Source organism: Chiloscyllium punctatum, chromosome 9, assembly GCF_047496795.1.
Source record: "Chiloscyllium punctatum isolate Juve2018m chromosome 9, sChiPun1.3, whole genome shotgun sequence".
NCBI lineage: Eukaryota > Metazoa > Chordata > Chondrichthyes > Orectolobiformes > Hemiscylliidae > Chiloscyllium > Chiloscyllium punctatum.
The window spans coordinates 128176869-128202298 of NC_092747.1; the positions used below are offsets into that span (position 1 = coordinate 128176869).

General features: G+C 42.5%; 1 protein-coding gene across 1 annotated transcript in view; it reads left to right on the forward strand.

Moving 5' to 3' along the window:
- The first annotated feature begins 20490 nt into the window (after positions 1-20490).
- LOC140481689 (progesterone receptor-like) overlaps positions 20491-25430 on the forward strand; it is a 317791-nt gene continuing 312851 nt past the window's right edge. Inside the window, exon 1 of the mRNA XM_072578261.1 lies at positions 20491-21630. Coding sequence (XP_072434362.1) covers positions 20576-21630 — 1055 coding nt within the window. The 5' untranslated portion in view covers positions 20491-20575. The remainder of the gene's footprint in view (positions 21631-25430) is intronic.

A 25430-nucleotide genomic window follows, 5' to 3' on the forward strand; every position in this document is an offset into this window, starting at 1 on the left:
GAGGTCCTGGGCCTCCTTCACCGCCGCTCCCTCACCACCAGACGCCTGGAGGAAGAACGCCTCATCTTCCGCCTCGGAACACTTCAACCCCAGGGCATCAATGTGGATTTCAACAGCTTCCTCATTTCCCCTTACCCCACCTCATCCTAGTTTCAAACTTCCAGCTCAGTTACTGTCTCCTTGACTTGTCCGACCTGCCTATCTTCTTTTCCACCTATCCACTCCACCCTCTCCTCCTTGACCTATCACCTTCATCTCCTCCCCCACTCACCCATTGTACTCTATGCTACTCTCTCCCCACCCCCACCCTCCTCTAGCTTATCTCTCCATGCTTCAGGCTCACTGCCTTTATTCCTGATGAAGGGCTTTTGCCCGAAACGTTGATTTCGCTGCTCGTTGGATGTTGCCTGAACTGCTGTGCTCTTCCAGCACCACTAATCCTGTATCAGGGGATGTCAGGCTATGTTGAGCTGTTTCAGGCTGTATCAGGCTGTACCAGGCTGTGTTGGGCTGTACCAGGCTGTGTTGGGTTGACACAAATTTGGCATAATGCATCAGTTGCTGCCAACCTACCTGAGATTGCATTTGACAAATGTTTATCAGAACTTCCTTGATTTGATGCTCTGTACATATTTTAGAAAACCCAAGGTCCTATGAACCTGTCTCAGCTTTTGTCAAAATGCCCTGCAAATGTCAACAACTTGTGCTCATGTCCCTAACAGCACTGCAACCCCTGCACCAAGACACACAGGCTCCCACTCACTACAACAACTTTAGAATTGGCAACTTTGGTTTATATCGCCACTTCTCGCTCTTCCTAGCAAAATATGCTATTAAATATTGTGTACAGTGTGATAAAGGTTTATAACATATTATCACCATTTTGGAAATTTGGATTTTAAAGCAGAATTAAACGGCTCTGTAGAGATAATTTAAATGTATCAAAAGGTCAGAAGGTCATCTTTGAACAGTGAGTTTAAGGATCATTCCAAGAAGACAGGTGACTTAAACTGAATGACAAGGTACATACTACCCCAGGGAATTAATAAATGAAATGTTTACAAAGTTGACATTTTGTATCTGCAGAAAAATGGACTAAACCAGATTTCAGTTTCTTACCAGCAGTAGGACAGTCCAGTTTGCAGCTATTATGGACATTTAGTGTTTGAAAGGTGTCTAAAACTGTTTCAGCAATTGAAGTGGGCAGGGCTTTTCTGATACTTCAATTAAGAAAAGTCAGGAAAGTAGCTCGTGTCTGCATTTCTTGGAGAGAGACAATAATAGAGACAATAACATCTAATGAATATAGAAGATCACCAAAAGTAAATGCTTACAAACTTCTTTGGTTAATATGAAATTCAAAAGTTAAGATGGGAATAACATACCACTGGGTTGAATGCCAGTAAAGGGTATTGCTGGAAAAATAATCAGGAAAGCTCTTGGAATGATGTCCGTTATATCTAGAGTATTGGGATGCAGCCGTTATGCTGCAGTCACAGAGTCATAGAACCATACAACATGGAAACAGCCCCTTCAGCTCAGCTCATTCATGCTGGCCAAGTTTCCTAAACTAGTTCCATATGACTGTACCTATCCATGTGCCTGTCCAAACATCTTTTGAATGTTGTAATTGTACCCACCTCTACCACTTTATTAGTCAATGTCATTTTCTGCACAGTATTTCACTAAAGGTCCCTGTGACTGCCACATGTTGCTGGAATATACTGCAGACAACCAAAGGAGTATTTATATTCAGTTCATTCAAGGTTTACAAAACTCTGGTTAGAGCCCACCTGGAGTACTGTGAGCAGATCTGGGCACCACACCTTGGGAAGGGTATGTTGGTCTTACGAGGAATTCATAAGAATATACATCACACTGCAAATTTTTGCTATAAATTCTGTGTTACGATCGAGCCCTCCACTATCACCTGATGAAGGAGCGTCGCTCCGAAAGCTAGTGTGTTTCCAATTAAACCTGTTTGACTATAACCTGGTGTTGTGTGATTTTTAACTTTGTACACCCCAGTCCAACACCGGCATCTCCAAATTCATAAGAATGATAACACTTAAGTCCAGGTTTGAGGAGAGGTTAAAGAAATTGGGCCTGTTTCTCTAGAATTTAGAAGGTTAAGGGATGATCTGATCAAAGTTTTCAAGGTAGCAACTGGAAAAGACAGCGTAGATTAAGAGGAACTGTTTCCACTAGTTGGGGATTCTGGAATGAGGGGGCATAGTTCTGAGAGTTAGGGCCAGACCTTTCAGGAGAGATGTTAGGAAGCAGACAAAGAGTGGGTGATATTTGAAGATATCTTCAACACAATGGCAGTTGATGCTGGATCAGTTGTTAATTTTAAATCTGAGATAAATAATCTTTTGTTAAGCAAAAGTATTAAAGGACCAAAGACAGTTACATAGAGTCAGACCATGGATTAACGATGATCTAATTGAATAGTGCAACAGACTCAAGGGGCTGAATGGCCTATTCCTATTCCTATTGAAGATTTTCAAGAAAGTTGTAGATCTAGTTCTTTGGACCAAAACGTGTGAGGAGAAAGCAGATAAAGGATATTGAGCTGGATGATCGGCTATGATCACGATAGCTATAATATTCTACACTTTTACATTTCTAACATAGTTGAGCTTTTTTGTTTGCTGTTTATGGAGAGACGTTTCAAAATTGTGTTATATACACATTGTTTTGTTTCTTCTTTTATGGAATAAATTGGCATTATTTTGTTAAAAGAACATTGGCAGGCTCATGTGAATATGTTCACTGACTGACCACAAATATAACAAATAATGCAAAAATAAAACATGAGTGAGGTTTCTATCGAGGGACGTTTCACCTGGAGATCTGACTAGTCTGTTATTACCATCAGTGGTGACCCTGAGTGGGATAGGAGTTTGCTGATTTCTGAAACCTTTGAAGAATGATTCCATGGGGCACTGGACATAAAACAGGAGTGTTGCTATGGACTATGTCAGACAAACAGGATACAGAATTGTTTGAATGTTGCTCAGTTTTTTTCTGGGAAGACAAGGCATGATTGTGAACTATTTTAAATCCTTGATCAAACCTATCCTGAAAAAAAAACCAGATAATTTGAAAGTGGAAATAAAAGCAAGACCTCATTAAAGATTAGCTGTTTAAAAGGTTTACTCAACATCTTTAATTAAAAGGATGGAAATTTGAAATAGAGATGTCACTGGTAGAATTAGCTAAGATTCTGAATGAAACAAAACAAAAACTTGAGTTAAAGGATCTAAAGAATGGCTGAAAAGGAGAGAACAAGAAGAGAATTGGAACAAAGTAAACTTGAACTTGAGAGTGAGGATGGAAAAAACAAAAACAAAGAAAACTGGAATCTAAAAAGCTGGATCTTCAATGATGGGGAGAGAACTCAGACAACACAACTTGGTGAAAGGAAAGTTTAAAACAGAAGAAATCAGATGTGGGAGGAATACAAAGGGTGAATGATTCAATGAGAAATTTACTTTAACTCGAAATCTACATTTAGCATTACGTTTAAGGAGGATAGAGCGGAAAGATATCCTATCTCATTTGAAAAGGTAGTTAGTAACACAAAGAGGTCAAAAGATTCTTGAACCTTAGTTTGATAGACCAACATGAATGTGTGTGCCAGTTTGTCAGAAGAACGAACTGCAGATTATGACACATTAAAAAAAATCCTCAATGTTTGTGAGTTTATTCCTTATGCCTAACAATTAAAATTTAGGACTGTAAGAAAGATATAACATCAGGCATTTGCAGAATTTGCAAGAGAAAAGGAAGGTTTTTAGGATCAGTGGTTCCAATCACACAAGTTAGAGAACCATTTTAAAAACATGAGAGAAATCATTATTATGGAAGAAATCTGAAAAAGTGTAGTAGTGAATCTTAAGACTTATTTAAAAGTCATACAATCCCTACAATGGGGAAGCAAACCATTCAGCCCATCGAGTCCATACTGACCTTCCAAAGAGCACCCCACCCCTATAATCATGCCAATCGACCGAACCTGCACATCTTTGGACTGTGGGAGGAAACCTGAGCACCTGGAGGAAACCTATGCAGACACAGAGAGAATGTGCAAACTCCAGACAGGCAAACACCTGAGGGTGGAGTCGAACCCCTGTTCCAGGCCCTGTGAGGCAGCAGGTGCTAATCACTGAGCCACCAAAGATCCAGGAAGCTGCAGTCTGGGCAGATGCTTGTGATATCCCACACATCAGGGGAAATGGTCACATCGGAGTCAACAAAGAAATTGGAGAAATAGAAAATCTGGAGCTTGAATTCTTATCAGTGTTAGAAAACAAACAGAGGGATGCCAAAATAATAATATTGAATGTATGGAAGCTAAAAGTGATAAAAGTGCACAATATTACATTATAAAACCAGATATACTAAAGCTAATTGCTGGATGTTAAATGGAAGGCAAATTTCAGAAATAGGAATGCCTGAGGAATCTTTGGAAATATTTGTATCAAGGACGGAAATGGACATTAACACTGTACCTGCAGCAGAATTGGAACCTCTTCTCTTGGAACTTATTAGGAAGGGAGAGGTGACTCAGGACAATCAAGAAAATTATTCCTCAAATATTAATGAAAAAAATCAGAATTGGACAATTTTAATATTTTATTTCAAAGGGAGAAAAATTTCTATATTCAGGCCACTTCAATACAGAACACACAACATACCATACCCCACTCTGTTCCCTGGCCAACATCTCTGTCTCAGGCTTGCTGTAGTGCTCCAGTGAAGCTCAGCACAAACTGGAAGAGCAGCATCTCATTTTCTGCTTGGGAACCCTGCATCTTTCAGGATTCAATGTTGAGTTCAATAATTTTATGGCCATGTCATAGAGTCATAGAGTCATAAAGATATACAGCATGGAAACAGACCCTTTGGTCCAACTCATCCATGTTGACCAGATATCCCAACCCAATCTAGTCCCATTTGCCAGTACCTGGCCCATATCCCCCTGAACCCTTCCTATCCATATACCCATTACATGCGTTTTAAATGTTGTAATTGTACCAGTTTCCACCACTTACTGTGGCGGCTCATTCCATACACACAACATCCTCTGTGTGAAAAAGTTGCCCCTTTGGTCTCTTTTAAATCTTTCCCCTCTCGCCCTAAACTTATGCCTCCAGTTCTGGAGTCCTTTACCAAACCCACATTTCACACCTTGTCATCACATGAGCTGCTTTAAGCACAATCAACCCATCCTCACTAACTTATAGTCCCCGTTATCATGTTTTCCTTCCCTGGCTCACCATTGTCCATCCCTTTGTCTGTCTAACTGTCTTTTTTTCTCTCTCTCTCTCTCTCTCTCTTTCTGTCTCTCTGTCTCTGTCCGGGCTCCATTGCCACTTATTGCTAATTCCTTTATCCACCACCCCTGCTCCTCTCCCCAACCCAAAACACACCCTCTGTATTCAGCATGTACGCAACATATATGCAACACATTTCCTCACTACTGCTAGTTCAAGAAGGGCCACTGAACCCAAAATGTTAACCCTACTTTCTCTCCACAGATGCTGCCAGACTTACTGAGTTTCTCCAGCAATTTCTGTTTTTATTCCCATTATATAGACTTGGATTATAGAGAGGCCTTGTAAATGCAGAAAATAAACCTGGAGTTGTCCAACAAATCCTGATAGAAGAAACTGATTTTCACTTGAGCTGGTTGGTTCAAAAATATTGGCCTTAGTGAGGGTGGTGGACAAACCAGAGGAAGGAAAAAAAACTGAAATGCTCCAATAGGAACATCATAGAATGTTTCCTGACGACACTGTGATTAGATCTCGTCTCATATTATTAGTTGGGAAGAGAAGGAGTCTATAAAAAATGGGGGAAAGCTTGGAAATTCAGTTACCTGAAACTATTTTTGAAAGTTTAACTAAAAAAAGGAGATATGATGTGACTGCTATTTTATTCCATCTTCTTTATTAGAAGTAGAACAGGTGCACCCTTAATTGAAAGAGATTTATCAAAAGCCTACTCAGAAATTGAGAACCGTTGTTGTGTGTTTATATTTAAAAGGCAAAGTGTTAATGACTTCATGGAGACCATCCTGAATACTAGACAATGAGGAATAAACAGTACTCCACCATGTGGTAGTTCTTCCCAAATATAGTAGCAACATTTTTCAAGTGGCTTATGAGATTCCAGTGTCAGGTCACTTAGATATTAGGAAATGCTAGCAAACACATAAAACTGTTTTTATTAGTCAGAATTGCATTAAGTTGTGGTGAAATCTTGTAAATCATGTCTTACATGTCAGTGAGTTGGGAAGCCCCAACTATCAATTGAATCTATGCTTTTAATTCTGACTGGCTTTCAAAGAACTGTTTAGCAGTGAGTTCATAGATTGTGTTGGACTTCTATATAAATCCAGGATTGTGAATCCATACCTTTTAATAATCATAACAGTTTGAACAAGATGTCTTGAGGCAGTGCCTTTGGGACAGATTACAGCAAAAAGGTAATGGAAAAAGTAATAATTTTATTACAAGGAATAGATTACCCAAAGAAGTGCAAGCAGTTCAAAGTTCAAATTTTATATTAGAACTATTCAAAAAGAAATGAATTGTTTGGAATAAAACAAGTTATATCTCTAGAATATTATCCACAATCTCAAAATTATTGGAGAGTTGGCACCAAACTTGAAACACCATCATTGAATTTTATTTTCAAGAATGTTTGAATGAGTGGGACTAAACCAATTCTTTGTTGCTGTTTGCCATGAGGGATATCCTCCGTGAGTCCACAGTATTCAAGTCCTTTTGAAGTGATACGCATGCATGACATGAGAGCCTCAAATTGATCTTTTATAAAAATTGAATCAAAGCTCATCATCGAAAACTTCAACCTGTGAGTCAAGCTTCTGAGAAAAATGGAGCAACCTGTGTGAATTTGCCAAAAAGCACTTGAAAGGTATTCAACAAACAATGGAACTAGAGCAAATCGAAAGGCCAAAGTTTGGAATCGTTTTGCTGAAGATAAGGTGTTATTACTGTTACTTGTCTCTGGGAAGCCAACAAAAGTAAAGTTCACTAAACCTTATCCAATCAAAAATAAACTCTATGCTGTAAATTATGAGTACTCCACACAAGAATAAAAATAAGCAAGTGTGTCATGCTTACTTATTGAAGCGATGCTATGGTAGGGAAGATAACCAGAACAGAAGTGCTCTTAGGGTACTGAAAGATATAGTGAAATAAAAATATCAGAATTTTACAGGAATGAATCAAGGAATTGAAAATCCAAAAGATAACCTTCTGTAATCAGACTTGCTCACAAAGTTAGATAGACGAAATTCAATCACACAGAAAACTATCTGAGTGACTTTAACAAGCTATTACAGACTTATAAATCGATATGCATAAATAGGTCAGGAAAAACTTCTTATGCTGAATATGGTGTTAAAGTACGGGACATATTACAAATAAAATATGCTGACAAACTAAACCTAGAGAGGATGGCTCAAGTGACAGAAAAGATTAATGTTAAGTTGGAAATGACATTGTTGAATCAAATCATTGTGGGTAGAATTCTCTTGTGCTCAAATCAGACACATCTCAAAGACTGTCTCTTAATTATCACAAAGTGAATGTGGTAAAAAAAGTGGATTCATATCCAACTCCATCATAGGATTACATTGAGAGCATCATGATTTGTTACAAAAATTGACTTGTTAGAAAGATATCGGCAAGTTCCAATGACCAAACAGGCCAAAGAAATGTGCGCTCTGTAACACCAGATTGATTTTATCAATGGAATTTTAAAAATGCATCCGCAAAGTTTGCACACTGAACCAATAAGGCCAAAGAAGGATTTGACTATGGTTAGCCAAACCTAGAAGAACATCTACGATACTTGAACAAATTGTTTAAGTGGTTACAATGAGTCAATTTGGACATAAATTTAGCTTAAGGTGAATTACCACAGTGAAGGTGACTTATTTAATCTACACTGTGGGACAACGCAACTAGCGCTTAGATCATTTTTTATGGTCATAGGACACTGTCAAATGTTTTACAACCAATTAAACCATTTTGAAATATATTTGAAATTTGGAAAGACCAAAACTAATTTACATAACACAAGATCTGTGAAACAAAAATGCGATGATAAACAGATAAGCAATTTCTAAAATTCTAATTGAGTGATAACTAATGGGAAAACTCTTGCCATTTGAAATGTGATGTGGGAATTTCTTCATTATCCATTGGATCGTCAGACTGAATGATATGTTTACCTTTCTGGAATAGAGCTTCAGCTCATAGCTTTCTAAGGTAACAATACCATTCCTGAGGCACAGTTAACATGCAAAAGTGCTTTACTGACTGTTACACAAATTGAAATTAAATAAAACAAACTTTATTTCAAACATACCAATATGTCGATAGTCTAGATTGGATTTCTAGATCATGTTGAAAATGTGTTGCTGGAAAAGCGCAGCAGGTCAGGCAGCATCCAAGGAGCAGGAGAATCGACGTTTCGGGCATAAGCCCTTCTTCAGGAAGGCCTTCTAGATCATGTTACCCATAGAAATACGACTGAACAATTCACTCACGGCATTTAAGTGGTTCTTACAGATTCAGGCTTTGGTGCTCCACTTTTTGTCTCCACACCTTTGAAGTTGTTAATCAACTTTCCTCACCCCCAGGACATCTGTAATTCTTTGAAGACTTTGTTCATTTTTACATTCTGTGCACATCTTTACTCTTTTGTAGTTGGTGTCATTGATTTCAGGCTAATGATCTGTCCACTTAATTTATGCTTTATTTCAGAGCAAAAATTATGGTTTAGAACTTGGTTATCGTTCAACTCTTCACTTCTATCTCGTAATTACATTGGCAATCTGGGCAATCTACTGTACTACTGGAGGGTTTCAAATTTCTCCTTTTGATAAATCAAAATTCTTTTGATTAAAAAAAACTTTTGTCTGGGGTGGATGGTAATTGTGGACCTATGGCAGACAATGAGGGTAGATTTCTAACCATATTTAGCAATTTTATTACTCAAAGAATGAGTAAAGAATGTGAACAAATAGGTATTAATATTCTGTCACTGTCTGTTAAGGTCTTGTTTAAGGTTAATCATTGGGAAGATTAGCCTGGCAAAAATGAAGTTTTCTAAGTTTGCACTGCCAGCTCAGAGGTTCAATCATCAGTCCATGACTTAGCTTGTATTTATTGTATCTAATGTACAATCTGACCTGGTAAAATCAGTTTAATGGCTGAGGGAATTATAAGCATCAGCATAACAGTCAGAGGATTATACATTTTAGCGCTGGAAATCCTATACATGAGAGTGCTGGAAATCCTATATTCTAGCAGAAACTATGTCTAACAATGCACACCCTGAATTTAAAGAGTATTTTTAAGTTTCTCTATTTGGGGAGAAGAGGGAAGAAATCAGTGTGGCAACAGAACAAGAGGGGTCATTAGTGGTTTGAACTGGCACCAGGAGCTTCCCCAGTCATATGACTTAACCCAACTACCCAGACATTATGAAAGCACTGTGCCAAATGAGATTCAGATTCAGCAGTCAGGCTGTGATTGAGATGTGTCATCTAGTTCAACGAGAACAGTCAATTAGATATTCCGCACTGCAGATGGCAGGAAAGTCCTGAATGTCCTCAACTTTTATTTTAGAGTGAGAAATGACAGATCAGCCAATGTCCCAGGGACATTAAGTAGGTTATCAAAGACCTTCCTATTTTCTCATAAGTCCATTTCGGTAGACTTTGACAGCAGCCATTTTTAAAGGATGTAAGCATTTTTTTTCCAATTTCCTAGCCTACACAAATTAATGGAAGAAAAAAAGAAGGAATTGTATCCAATAAGTTTCTTTAATGACCTCAAGATATTTCAAAGCGTTTGATAGTCAATGAAGAAGTTTTGAAGTGCAGTGAGTATTGTGCCACAGGAGGCACAGAAAGTGGTTTTCACTTGTCAGGCCTCCATAGAAAGCAATGTAATCATGTTCAAATCATTTTGTATCCATACTTCTTTAAACAGTTAAGTTGTTACAGTTTCAAACCATGATAAAGCATCAAACATACATACATTTCTAACCATAGTTTGGTTACAGCAAAAGCGAAGGCTATTCAGCCTGGTTCTCTGAAAAAGCCATTCATGCAGTGCTGCCTCCTCATTTTTTTTTCTGTGGCCTTCCAACTGTTTCTTCTACAAATACAGAACCAATTCCCTTTTGAAAACCCCCATCAGGTCTGCCTCTAACATATTCTCAGATAGCTCATTCCAGATCTTAACCACACTGAGTGAAATTACTTTTCCTCATAGCATTGTTACTTCTGTTGCCAATATCCTTAATTCCGTGTGTTCTAGCTCTCACCAATGGGTGTAGTTCCTCTTTATCAATTCAGGCAGCACCGCACATGATTTTGAACATCTCCACCAACTCTATCCTTTAACTTTCACCATGGAGAAAAGCGAACTAATTTATCCAGTTAAAGTTCTTCATCCCTGGAAATGCTCTTTTAAATCCTTCTTGCATTCTCTCTTATGCCTTCCTATTTTTACCTAAGAATTTTTTTTTCAGAAATAGACATAACTGAGGCCCAGGCAGTATTTTATACAGGTTTAATTTCATGTATTTGAGGTTGTCCTATTTGTGCCTATTTAGAAAGCCCAATAATCATTTCCTTTGTTTTATATTGATTTTGTCCTATATTTTATACACTGAGGAAGGGTCACTGGACCCAAACTGTTAATTCTGCTTTCTCTTCACAGGTGTTGCCAAATCCAACAATTTCTGTTTGTACTTCAGATTTCCAGAATCCACAGTTCTTCTTTTTGCTATCTAATAATTTCAGTGTCAAAAGGTACACATACAGAAACATTGAACTTTAAATAAAACACACAATTAAAGCAGATGCTACTAAGCATAAATTGTCTTTCAGTCAGGATGGAGGTTGATACTGTTTTCCAGATCTTTGATCAGTACTTGTTGTCCAAAGGAAGTTTCAGTCATTGAAATTGTTACTTCATTTCAAGACTGTGAGCTGTTGAAGGGACCATGGAATGTGGTGTTCAAAAAATGCCCTCAATTTCAGGAGTTTTGCCTACAGATGGTTCATCAGCATAAATCAACTGATGTGAGTCCCTGTGACAAGGCTCTGACTTTCAGATTATAACCTCTAGGTCCATTATCTTGGAGCATTTCAAGAACTTTGGCTGGGCAGTTTCATGCACACTGCATCATCAGGGCAGATTTCTTCAAGTGGCTTAACATTCCTCTCACTGTCAAATAAACCTTCTGATAACATCCAAGAACTACCATCTGTCCTACCACAACAATATGAAAAGGAGGAAGAGCAACATCTCAGCACTGATGAACAGATCCCTTCACTTGAACTAGCACTCACTGAGCGATTGGCTAAGATTGGATTTGGGGATCACTGGGCACAATTGGAATGTGCTTAGACCATGATATCAGATGTTTTGTGGTGCAAAAGTTCTGAAGAAGAGTCACACTGGACTTAAAACATTTATTCTATTTCTCTTGCCATAGATGCTGCCAGAGCTGCTTTGTTTCTCCAGCATTCTCTATGTTTGTTTCAAATACAAGGCTAAAAGATGCCTTGTATGTAAGCTCATCCAGACAGCAAGGTTGGAATGCAGTGTGGGAAAGTATGAGGTTTTGCACCTTGGTAAGAAGCATAGAGACTATTCTCTAAATTGGTGAAGGATTTGGAACTCCAAAGACAAAGAGACCTAGTTCAGGATTCTCTTAAGTTTAACATTCAGGTTCTGTTGGTAGTTCGGAAGGCAAATGCAATATTAGCATTCATTTCAAGAGGACTAGAATACAAAAGCAGAGATGTACTCCTGAGGCTGTATGAGACTCTGGTCAGACCACGTTTGGAATATAGTGACCAATGTTTGGTCCCGTATCTAAGGGAGGATGTGCCGACATTGGACAAGGTTCAGGGGATGTTTACAAGAATAATCCCGGAGATGAAGGGCTTGTCGTATGAGGAGCGGTTGAAGATTCTGGGATCTGATTGAAACTTACAGGATAGTGAGAGGCCCTGGATAGAGTGAATGTGGAAAAGATATTTCCATTCACTGTGGAGACTAGGATCTAAGGGCATAGCATCAGATTGAAAGAACAACCTTTTCGAAATGAGGTGGGAGAGTTTCTTCAGCAAGGTGGTGGTGAATCTGTGGAACTCACTGCTACAGAGGGCTGTGGAGGCCGATTCATTGAGTGTGTTTAAGACAGAGAGTGATAGGTTCTTGGTTAGTGAGGGGATCACGAGTTAAGGGAAGGAGGCAGGAAGATGGGGTTCAGAAACATAACAGTCACAATGGAATGGCACAGCTGACTTGATGGGCCAAATGACTAAGTCTTCTCCTATATCCTCTGGTCTTATGGTCTGAGGGAGTTTCTCTGGCACTCTTTATAAAAAAAAATTTCAGACCTCAAGCATCTGCAGAACTTTCTTCTTAATGCACTCCAACACTCTGTAATCACTTTTGCTGTTCTCTTTCTTGTAGATGTCTTCAGCTTTATCATAGATGAACACCATCCCAAAACTTTTATCTTACTTTTTCTGAAGATCTGACCTAAACTTTAATCATTAGGGGAATTGAGGGTTATAGGAAAAAGGCAGCAAAGTGGAGTTGTGGATTATCAGATCAGCCATGATCTCATTGAATACTGGAGCAGACTGGCTGGGTTCTTTGGTCTTATCATTTCTGTTATTGTTACTATTGTTGCTGTATGCCCATTCTGCATCATCACTGCTCCAAGTCCAGATTTAAATGCATCCCTCTCTTGAAACTATAATACCTAAGAACTGCTGTGTTGTTGACTGCTGTTTTATACTTAATTGCATCAGTATACTTTTAAGATTTACCCATAACCACTTCCACCCAAATTCAATGTATAAGGAGGCCAGGTGGAGTAATTGGTCTATATCATGTTACCTTCTGCAGAACTCAACTGCATATTCTTGTTGTTTCATACTCTCACTGTCATGTCTAATTGGTTTGAATTGAAACATCTTGGCAATATTTTTCAAGTCAATGGAAAGTAACAAAACAGCAACACTCATGATGTAAAGGTCAGCTGCTGATTCACTGAGAGCCTGCCTTGTGTTGTTGATGTCCATCTACTTCAGCCCTGTTCAGTCTGACCAATGAGCCAGAAACTGACTCGAATATTGGATCTCTGCAACACCAGTTGGTGTCAGAGGTAGGAACACTACTTGTGCATCCCAAGAGCCCATCGCTTCCCCAAAGTATAGTTGATGGGTCTGCTGGAAGCCTACCCAGTGTGCAAATTGTGGTGTCAAACTGCAACAAAAGCTGCTTTGTGACAAGCCACCCCTTTCAGGAGCTGACGGTCTAACAAACGTCCAGGATGCAGTTGGACATGATTTAAGCAAACTACATGCCCAGCCACTCCAGAATTCTGAATGCTACTCAAAGAGTTCACCTTTCAACTTCCAGCTGAACTCCATCCTGACTTCTTTTTGCAACAGGGGAATTAGTAGAAGAGTGGTGTATTGCGTTGTTGGAGGAGTTCACGGAGATTGCTTTGAAGTGGTATTGGGCCTGGGAAAAGAAAGGTCTAGAAGTGAAAAGGGCTCCAAAACTTTCACAGAAAGCGATTATTGCGGTTTTTCTGAAATTGCTGTATGACATGAAATGGAGCAGCAGCAGCAAAAACAGGAAACTGTTCACAGTGGGAGGCTTAGTCCACCCAGGATCTTCAAAGCTATTTCTCTTCCTCACCCTTCACCTGACTCAGGTTTGTGAGGTGGTTTCCTTCAGTAAGGATGTGCTGACTGAGCAGTGCTGCCTCCTCAACTAGATCTGTTACTGCAAACCACCATACGGCTGGCATTGCTAATGTCGGTGTGAGTCACAATTATCCTCAATCCCTTTCCTGATGAAAGGTCCTGCCCGAAATGTGGACTCTCCTGCACCTCAGATGCTGCCTGACCAGCAGCTCTTTTCCAGCACCACACTTTTTGACTCTAAACTCCAACATCTGCAACATCACCTTCTCCTCAATCCCTGTGTAAAACACCTCATCCAGGTAGGAGTCAGCAACATCCCCAGCTTTTCTCACTTTAATGTGAATCTGTACCTCTGGGATGTAAGCAATGCTTGGTGCACTCAGACAGGGGGCTGTATGGTCGCACCTCTAATCAGTGAGGAGCAGGAGGAGTGAACATATAGTCTGACCAGGGTAGCAGGCTCCCCAACAGGACAGAGTGCCTTCAACTGAACATATTCAGTTGTGCAGGTACCGCATCTTATGAAATGTGCCAAAACTGCAAAAGGTTTCATAACCTGAACATACTCAAACTATCATCTACTAGCTCTTTATGATTCTGAGTGCATTCCTGAGGCTTTCTTTCAGTGTGACTTTATCACATCATATTTGAACTGTCACATCAAACTAGAGGCTGATTGCTTAATGACAGTGATTACCTGCTGTCAATGTCTCCCTCTGCTCACTTGGTCACATGTCTTTACAATGGTGACCACTCTGCAACCATGCACGATGAAGCTGATCACTGATACTCAGACACAGCAATTGTGCTGTTTGATCACTCGAGAGCCCTCAGTATTTATTGGGGGATATTTTGTGAGTCCTGGTGGTATTGCCATCTTTACAACCTGGCAATGTTGAAGCCATAGCTGTCAGTCATAACCTCGGAATGAAGAGGAGCCAGGGACATTATCACTGAGGCTAGTTGTTCATTAGCACCTGATCATTGTTCCACATTTCTCTGATAGTCCTCAATGGCTGAACATAATATCAGTGTCGTCTTCGTGAAACTCCAGAAATAAAGATACCACCAACTAATCATTTTATACTAACATTATCCAACACAATTTTCAAAACCATTTTCAATGTTCAACTTATTATCCTTGTGCTTCCCCTTAGCTTCTATTCTGTGAATACTTTTGCTTTGGCCTAGCATTCCTACACTCCACGAGCCAAAATCTGTGAGATTTTGGGGAAGACTACAGAGGGCATGGCAGGGCACTTGAGGGTCTAACTTTGTACTGCACCATCTTGGTCTGAGTGGCCTGAATCTGGGCTGGCTAACTGACAGTCAAAATCAGGGGCAGTGGTGAAATGACAATAGTGGTAGTGTCCTGTGTGAGGAAAATGGGCTTATAGCCCATGGGGCTAAACTGTCAGAGTCTGTCAGACCCTTTGAGTAGGTACATCTAGATGAAATCTTATGTAATATCTGCTTTCAGCTTCATGTAACAATCTCCAAATTATGCAAAAGGATTGACTTCATTGATGACAAAATCTTCTTCTGTCCTTTGCTCAACTATTTCAATTGCTTCCTATATGTGTGCAATTCCTTTTTTCTTCCCCGTGGTATTTCACCGTTTATTTGTTGTTCTTCCCATACTTATTCACATCATACTAAAGGCCAGGCATACTGATCTCTTGAGCAACTTGTATGTTTCTGCCCTCCATTGCAGCACTCAGGAGGCCTTAAGGATTCTTCATTTTTTTTCCCTGAAACTTGTCCCTTCAAGTCCTGGCATTTCCCTGCCTTTAGGTACCACACTCACATTCTTCCTATTGGCTATGAGCTACATGACCATGGTTCCACCCATGTAACAAATCACATTAATTTTCAACCAAATTAGATTAATTTCCAGGAGTATCTTCCACTCTGAAATCCATAACTCAAAACATAAGTGAGTCTCCGGCTGTCCCCTGTGTTGTATTTGCATGTTTCAGCAAGTTGCTATCATGCTGCAAACATATTTCAACAGTATCTTGCATTCTTCTGTTGAACATGTCTGCCAGTTATTTTGTTAACAGTTGGTAATACTGAGAGAACTTATTCAGCACCAGCCAATGGAGATCCCATCTCTAGCAATGCCCTTGATATGTCCATGTGGAATAGACTCTGCCTGATTCTGCCTCACTTTCATGGATTCCAGCTTCTAGATAAGTTCTGTCATAAGCTTGTCCGAATCTCTTCCAGTTTTCTGCAGCATTCATATGGTGGATTATGATAGCTAGGGGTTTCAGAGCACTCCCTGATGCCATTGTATACATGCTTTAGCCTTCATGTAACTTGCAAAGCCAAGCTGACTGGCAAGATGTGCAGCTAAATAGTCATGATGCGCAGGAGCCAGTGTTGGATTGAAGTGGACACAGTTAAAAATCACACATCACCAGGTTATAGTCCAACAGGTTTATTTGGAAGTGCTTCTTCATTAAGTACCAAATAAATCTGTTGTACTTCCAAATAAATCTCCAGTGTGGAAACAGGCCCTTCGGCCTACCTGTTGGACTATAACCTGGTGTTCTTTGATTTTTATCTTTGTCAGCTAAATAGTGACAGTCACTTTCAACAATTGCAATCACCCTGTGGGTGTTAATGTATGTTTAAGTGGTAGGCATAGCCATGTGTTATTGGAAAAATAGTTTATCAAGCATACAACATAAAGAACTTGCAGTAACTTCAGGATTGCTGGTTAAGTCTTTTAATTTGTCTGTCCATGTCTGCCCAGAGAGGAGAGGATACGCATTCACTGACACTGTGATCCACTGGATCACTAGGTAATTCAGGTACAGCCAGCACTTCAAATAAAAGAGAAAGTCAAATACTGGGGGTGGGGTGGGGAAGCTTAAATGAGATGTGCAAGGCAAGCTTTTTGTAATGCTGAGGTGTTAGTGCCTGGAACGCACTGCCGAGAGAGGAGATGGAAACTGATATAAAAGCACTGTTGAAGAGACATTTAGACAGACACACGAACAGGCAGGGAATAGAAGGATACGGACAATGTGCACGTTTACAATGGCATCCTGGTCAACACAGACATAGTGGGCCGAAGGGCCTGTTCCTTCTTATGTCGGTGCAAATGGGGTGCAAACATTAGTAGTAAATATTACACGTTAATGTATTTTCTTTCATTCTGTTGCGATTTCCGTAACAAGTGCCTTTATGAATAACGAAGTCTAAGCAGTTAGCTTCTCACAAATACAGAATATTTAATGCGCCATTGTTCGCGGCTCTGCGTGATCCTCCCTTCCAGCAAAGAGCAAAATCGAATAATTTACGTTTGGAAGCAGTTACTAAGATTTTAGGATCCTTCAAAATGGTCTAGCAATTGACAATAAAATGAAACTTTGTAAAATATTGTCTTTGACTGTATCGAAATCCAGACAATGAAAGATTGGGATGAACAGGTACACAGGGTCACAGCGGACGGATAACCTTAAGGCATAAAACCAGCTTTGACAAAGGGTCAGTTAGACTTGAAATGTCAGCTCTTTTCTCTCCTTACAGATGCTGCCAGACCTGCTGAGATTTTCCAGCATTTTCTCTTTTGGTAACCTTAAGGAATATCTTACTGTCCACTGTCATCCGACAGGTTTGTTACTTGGGTGTCTGCAAGCTGATTCCCAGGAATCCTGCTGTTGTAAATCCGAAACATGGAACCCTCTAACTACCCCACCCTTTGTATTCCCTACCATCGCCTCATGTTCAAAAGTTACCTTTGTCATTGCATTTTATATAAATTTTACTGAAATATTCTTCCCTCAGTTAAAAATAATTCAGGCAAGTATTCAGTTGGAGTGTTTCTACGGTAAGATGCTCCTCTATCTCAATGATAGCAGCCCCCGGGACACCTCCCAAAAAATCTCCTGGCTGCCCCCAAAGTGTGTAAGCTGACATTCCCAGATAGTTTGCAGAAAAAAAACAATTGCAATTCCTGTGGCTTCCCGGTGGAACGATTGGGTGTGCATCAACAGTTTCAACAGACACGCTCTCACAAAACTTACAATATCTCCAATATCTTTATCTTTTTTCTGTCCATTTATCGAATGTTCGGCCGAGCGGATCCCAGAAAACAAACCGGACCCAATGATGGGCTCTCTCAACAATAACAACCACATCTACAGCTGCAGCAGAAACTACAAGGCAGCCTTTTTATTTTCGTTTCTTCAGTGCAGGTTTGGAGCGCGTTTTAATCATTTGTCCCCAACGAAATTTTTAATACGTTTCTATTGCGGTGCATTTGTGTCGCAAGATGTCAGTCGGCATTAACCAACTACAACTGGCTGAACGGACTGAAACAATTAGAGTCAGCGATGAAATCTGTTGGTGTGAGTTTGTTGATTTTTCATCGGTATATCTTTCCGCTGGTGCCGCGCTGAGTTTGAAGGTGCTCTCAGCCAATTGGGAGGATACTCAAAAGTTTCTCACCAATAACAGCCGAACTCTGGGCCTTGCCCTCTTCACATCTCTTTCAAGAATTTGTGAGCAGAGCTGGCAGAATTCACAAATAAATGACCAGCCACAGCAACGCGCTGCAACTGGTCCCCAAATTCCCTGCTCAGGGAGAGCCGCCTGGAGTTTCCTCCTCTCCATCCCACTCCCCGCTGAGAGGAGGGTGAGGTTCAGCCGACCTAGCCCCCACCCCCAGCAGGTGGCCTGGCCGAGCGAGCCCAGAGCCGCTCCGTGGGCTGGGCTGGGCTGGGCTGGGCTGGGCTGGGGGAACCACGGGAGGACAGGAAGCTTTCTGTCTGCAGATCCACGCCAGTGCAGTGAGTTTGGAGCAGAGGACTGTGGAATTTGGAAAGTGCGCTCTGTGAATCCAACAGTTCCTTTCAGAATGGTTTCAGCATTCCCCCAGCACACAAACCCCATGTCAGCTTGGTTCTCATTCTTGTTACGTGTCAGCCATATCCTTGAACTGTCTAGTCTATCCTTAAGCTGTTCTGGAATTAGACCTGGGATAGAAAATGCCTTTCAGATTTTCTAACCTTCTCTCAGATGAAGGCGGGTTCAAGCGCACGAGCGGATAGAATTGTCTCTCGCCTCTCGCTTGTGGATCTTGGGGAGCTGGCTGTGATGTTCCAAGAGACGTTAATTCCCTCCCTCACCCTGTTGTTAAATACAGGCCCCTCCCCGCCCAACTGCCCCTTCCCCAAACCCTAAACTGACATCCCTTGGTCCACCCAATGTCAGGCCGAGGGTCCTGCAATCCCTGGGCACGGTGCCAAGTACCAGCAGCAGCCCCAGCTCGGTTTCCAGCACCTCTCCTACAGGCAGCTCCTTGTGCCCATGTTGGCTGTGGTTTGGAGAGGTTGGGGTTGGATGTTGGTAGAACATGCTCAGGGCCAGTTGGGGATATTGTGGAAGGTGCTGCCTGTTGGTTGTAAACGTGCAGAGAGAGAGAGAGAGACGCCGTGAGTTAGCGACAGTCTCACAAACAGCTCGGAGTACCGCTGCAATCCACCCCTGACTCTGTGTGTCTGTGTCAGTGTGTGTGTCTCAGGATTGGGAATGAAGAGAGAGAGAGAGAGTGTTTCGGAGGACAGGGAGACGGGGGAGAGGGGGAGAGGCGCTGGGGCTAAACCGCGGCCGGATGCTGCGGTTTTGTAAGTTCACTTTTCAGGAGGAAACTTTTTTGTGACGTGTGATGGTGGTTGGTCAGTGCGTAAAGTCTCCCATCTCCAGCAACACGTGATAGAGGGAGGGAGGGAGGGAGAGAGGAAGAGAGGCAGTGAGGGAGAAGGACAGAGGGAAGCAGGCAGCAGCCAGGAGCTGAGCAGCTGAAGGTAGGCAGTGTTCCCCTCTCCCCCGCCCCCTCTCCCTTCCCCATTCCCCTCTCCCCCGCCCCCTCTCCCCCTCCCCATTCCCCTCTCCTGCTCTCCCCCTCTCCCTTCCCCATTCCCCTCCCCTCTCCCCCTCCCCATTCCCCTCTCCTGCTCTCCCCCTCTCCCTTCCCCATTCCCCTCCCCTCTCCCCCTCCCCATTCCCCTCTCCCCCTCCCCATCTCCCCCTCCCCATTCCCCTCTCTCTCTCCCTCTCCCCATTCCCATGTCCCCCTCCCCCTCTCCCCCTCCTCACTCCCCATTCCCCCTCCTCACTCCCCATTCCCCCTCCTCACTCCCCATTCCCCCTCCCCATTCCCCTCTCCCCCCAGCTCTCCCTGTTTGTGTGTGGGTCCCGCACCTTCACTGGAATCCAGGGACTATCCAACCCAGTGGCGCCCAGCTCCCTCCTCGGGGGGGGGAGACTCTGCCAGTCCAGAGTTTGTTCACATGACCTCCCACCCTCCTCGCCCCCAGCCTGGGGCACAGGTAGGGGCCTCTGGATTACTGGGGCTGGAAAGCAGCCGCCCGGAGTGACATTCCCAAATGTTCGCAAACTTTTCCGAATCCGTTTGGGAGTTACCAACACTCCCCCCCTCCCTCCCTCCTCCCAGAGGTGAGGGGTGAGGGGTGGGGTGCAGAAAGCAGAGTTCCGGTGACACACCCCCTCCCCCCGACCCCCTGAGGCCTCCCTGTGCCTGGGCTATTCCCCGGGGGTGCCCGGGCAGTGCCAGTCCCGCTCTGTGTTCATCCTGTGCCCCTTTCTCTCTGACAGGGAGCGGCCGCTGGAGCGGGCCGTGCGATGGACAGCGAGCCCCGGGGAACCTCCCGAACCACGGCCGGCCCAGGGCACACCTGAGGAGGGCAGCAGCAAAGCGCAGACGGGACTGTCCGGCAGTGGCAGCAGCAGCAGTTGGCAGTGCCCATGGAGGAGAAGCAGAGCCCGGAGGCAGTGTTGCCTTATCCCGGGGAGAGTCCAGGCACAGACTGCTGTAGCACCGACTTACTGAAGGCCGTCTCTGATTCTATGGGACTTTACATGGATGACCTCCTGCCCCAAGCTGAACTAGCAGCTACCACCCTGGACACCAAGCCTGGCACCGAGCCTCACAAAACCACCACCATTGGCCCCAAAACTCTGGACAACCTGGACTTGACCTCAGTGCCCAGCCTTAGTGAGGCGCCGGCAGCGTCCCCCTGGGTGAACTGCCAGCTGGCTTTGGGTGGCACTAACTCGGACAGAGCTGGCGTGGGGGTCAGGCCGGCAGCTGGCTCCTGGCCCCTGGGCAGTGACCGGGCATTGGCCCCTGATGCCAGGCTGCGGCGGGGCTGCCCCGGGGAAGCTCCTGGAGGGGCTGGTGCTGGGGGTACCCTAAAGGCGGACGTGTGTCCGGACCGAGAGCCCCAGCCTCGGGGACAGCTCTCCCCCCTCAACATCTTCCGCTTCCCATTCCTGCCCCTGAATCCCATCTACCTGGCAGCCCGGACCCACCAGCTGCTCACTGCTGAGGACTCTGACCATACTCCATACATCCCGGACATCTCCAGCTCATACCCAACCTTCAGTGAGGCCGCTCCGCCCATCTCCACCAGCCCCAAAGGGGAACCCCCTCAGGGCCCAGTGGGCATGAGCCCGGAGCCTGGCACCACCTTCAGTTACCTGCCCCCTGGTTACCCCCCTTACCCGGAGTACACGGTCCCTTCACCCCCCCAGCAGCAGCCCCGGGTCCCCCCCAGAGCGGAGCCCCCTTTAGAGGATGCGGTGATGTTTAAGACGGAGCCGCTGGATTCCTACAGCCTCTCCCCCCCAGAGGCTGCTCTCGGCTGTAACTTCCTGCTCCAGGATGAGACCATGCCATCGACTTCAGCAGCTCCTGTCAGCTGGTACCAGCCCATCACATACCTGGGCTATCAGGGTGCCACCAAACCCATGACCGGCACCTACTCGCAAGCGTACTCCCAGTACAGCGGCTTGATCAGGTAAGGAGCTCCGACTTCCCCAACTGTCCGCTTTCACCCAATCACTAGAGAAATCGCGGTGACAATGTTTACCTGTCGCTGTTCTGTACTTTGTTACAAATTAGATCGAGCGGCTCTGTTTAGTTTTCAGTAAACCCTCACATTTCTGCTGAGCACATATTTGCAAATAATTCGGGCAGAACTTGCCTGAGATTTAGAGTAACCAAATTCAATAACTGCAGATAGATGTGAAGGTCCTTTTCAGTGGGAGTGAAGTCAGGCAGAGTTGGAAGGCACGATTAAACTTAACAATATTTTGAAAATGTAAACCTTCCTGAGCCGGTCGGTGCTGTTTCCTGAGCTTGGTGAACTGTCACTGACTGTAACTGAATATTGGAACATAGCGGGAAACCGGCTCCTTGTTACGGACTGATTCCTGAACTAATCCCGCGCAGCACTGTAACCCCATTGCTGCATATCAATAAATATCGTGTTCCCTTGGTCCCTCAGATATAATTTGCTTCTGCCTGTTAACAGTGTTTGGGTTCTATTCACGATAATTCTAAACACAGGGTTGTACACAGTGGTAAGACCCAGTGGATACACGATCAGGATTTCCGAAATTGAAATGTTTCCATCAACATTTCATCTTTATATTTTAGTTTCGTTCATGTCTTGCATTTGGGATAAAATGGAAAAGAGAAACCTTTCCATTTCGATTTTGTCTGATTAATAAAGTTAGACATGGAAAGTCTTAAGTAAGGGGAACAATGAAAACTCGAGCCAGGCACACAATTCCAAGACATACCTGTTATTTCACGGGAATGGAAAAAAGCCAGTTGTAAGTTTAACAATGCCTGCAGTTAAAAATAGATTTCAGTTTAATAATAATCAACTTTAGAATTATAGAGTCATAGAGGTGTACAGCATGGAAACAGACCCTTCGGTCCAATCTGTCCATACCGACCAGATATCCCAACCCAATCTGGTCCCAACTGCCAGCACCCGGCCCATATCCCTCCAAACCCTTCCTATTCATATACCCATCCAAATGCCTCTTAAAAGTAGACCATGAACTCATGTCTCTGTGCACATGGGCGATTGTTTTTTTTCTCTCTCTCCAGGGCCTGGAATTATACTGGGTTTGCAGGATAACTGACACTTTCCCACAATTCTTTGCAAATAAGACGAGGTAAAGTGTAATGGGAGAAAGAAGCAACATATTTTATTATTTCTGATTTGAGAACTCCAACCCTTTATAAATGTGTTATTGGAAAAAAATCAAGTGAACTTGAAAGAGAGACTAGGACTGGAGTGCACAGCCACACAGTGAAGGGATCACTTTTGAACTGAGACAAGGAAGAATCTCTTCAACAAGAGGATGGTTAATCTGTGCAATTTATGGCTGTGGATCGAAATTCATTGAGTGTCTTTAAGACAGAGATAGATAGGTTCTTTATTCATAAGAGGATCAAGGGTTACAGGGAGAAGGCAGGATAATGGGGGTGAGAAACATATCAGCCATGATCAAATAGCAGAGCAGGCTCAATGGGCCGAATGGTTTAATTCTGCTCCTATATCTTATGAACATGTCATCTTATAAGAAGACCTGTCAATAATTATGAATGAACCACAGAGTAATATTCCTTAAGTATAATTGCACACATTGGCATAGGTGAAGAGTGTAAACCTGAGCGATGATGAGTGTTGGAATGAGAGTGATTTGGACTGCTGTATCATCAGAGTAAGCACGGGTGCTGTAGTGTGTCTGTCACAATGGATCAAGTAAAGCTAAAGACAAAGGGTCAGAACAAGTCTTACTGCAAAACATACCTCTTCCATTAAAACCAACAATTTGGGCATGGTGCAGAAGAACTGTTTGAGAATGTTGAAACAGAACAGGGAATCTGTGACTGAGGTGTGCATCTGGCAGAGAGAACGCTGCAGTGCAAGCGAGCCACCTGCAATGTGTGGGCAGTGGCAGTTCACTGTTACTGCTCCTCACTTTAATGGCACAAATGCTCAAAGATCAATAAGGCAGCTCAGATCAGGAATTTTGCCCCTTTGAGGAGGAACTGTAGCTCCCTTACATACATCATAAATAGACCTGCAGCAAGAACAAATAACAGAGCAATCTATTCAGACAGGAGGACCAGATCAATAGAATGTTTTGGCAGATTTCTATAACTTGGTACGAACTTATAATCACAACAGTTAGTTGTTTCTTTCTTATGCTGTATAACACATGGGTTTGTTTGTGTTTTACACATGTGTTTTATTTTCTGCATGATGAATAAATAACAGATTCCAAGATAGAATCTACTTTGAATTAAAACCAAATCTGCAGTGCTAAAGGCACACGTGTTTAATATGTTTTGCTGTTATAATTGTTCTTTGTGATGTGAACTTCCTCACCCTAGTTTGAATATGCCACTGCATTAAATATTATCTAGGCTGTCACACCAGTAGTTAATACATTGAACAATGAAGGATTACCATCAATATTGTAGGCACAATTGTCAAATATTCACATCTCATAGAGGAAATGTACCTTGACCTGAGAATGATTGATCCATGTGACCTGAGATCTGTAGACATTTATAAGTTTTTAGAGCAGTTCCATTTTGCTGCCTAAGTCTACCCTCCATCTATCAGTGCACTTGACAGTTTGGACTGTAAAGTCTCTTTAGCAGCACCGAGAACAGTAAAAAAGGACTGAATGCATTGATGGCTAGTGTGAATGGTCTTTCCATTAATTTGCAGCTGGTATTGCCATATGCTGTTTGGCAGATGACACTGTAAACAGCTGTTATTATATATCATTACTTTTGTGATGACAATGTAGAGCCTAAAAGTGAGTCCACAATACTACCTTGCAGACTAATGTTTAAGGAAGCAAATAACTTCTTAATATGGCATGTTCCTCAGTAAGTAAGATATTAAACCAGGAATAGTTTAGTTCGAATGACCATATGAATCATCATGGACAGCCATCATTTGCTATATAAATTCTTCCCTTATTTACGCATCAAGTCTGCTACTATTTTCTCACCCGAGCCCAGTGCTTTATTGGTGCCTCACTGTGTGCTGTTTTTCTCATTATCATTAACATCTCGTCTTTTTACCTGTGATGGATCCAGAATCAATTAAAGTATTGCCAATAGCCACCAAAGTCGGGTGCTTCTTGGATGTAGCTATAATTGCTTACATTCTCCTTTGTTTATAAGACAAGAGAATATATTATCAATCAATGAAAACACTCATTCAACTGTTTATTAACTTTGCTGTTCTGAAATTAAGAGCAGAGGCTTATTGACAACACTTTGTGCTGTTGTCATATAACCGATTGATACAAATACATTCCTGAAGCACGTCATATAACCTCAGAATGTCTGATTAAACAGTTTAATTTAATTTATTATAAATACTTTGAGCTGTTCCAGTGTCTATAGCTTCAATTCATTTTTACTCTTCGCTAAAAAGAATATTTTTTTCCCGATCCAGCACGAGTATCCACAACACCTGCATTGTGTTCTCCTGCGATGTGAGAGTTTTGGCTTAAAACATTGGAGTTGTGAGATTACAGGCGTGGTGACTTGACTGTGGAAAATGATTTGACATTTTGAAATTTTCCAAATGTGGTAATAGGTTTTATGCCCCTATTTTACAATATTATTCATGTTTTACTCTTTTAATTCCTTTGGTTCTACTTCTGGTCCACTGACAAGTTCTTCTGATTGGAGAAGGCAGAATTGTCAGTAGCATTTTCAATGTTGCCATCTTCTTTGTATTATTAAGAATGTTTTGTTTGCTATCAATAT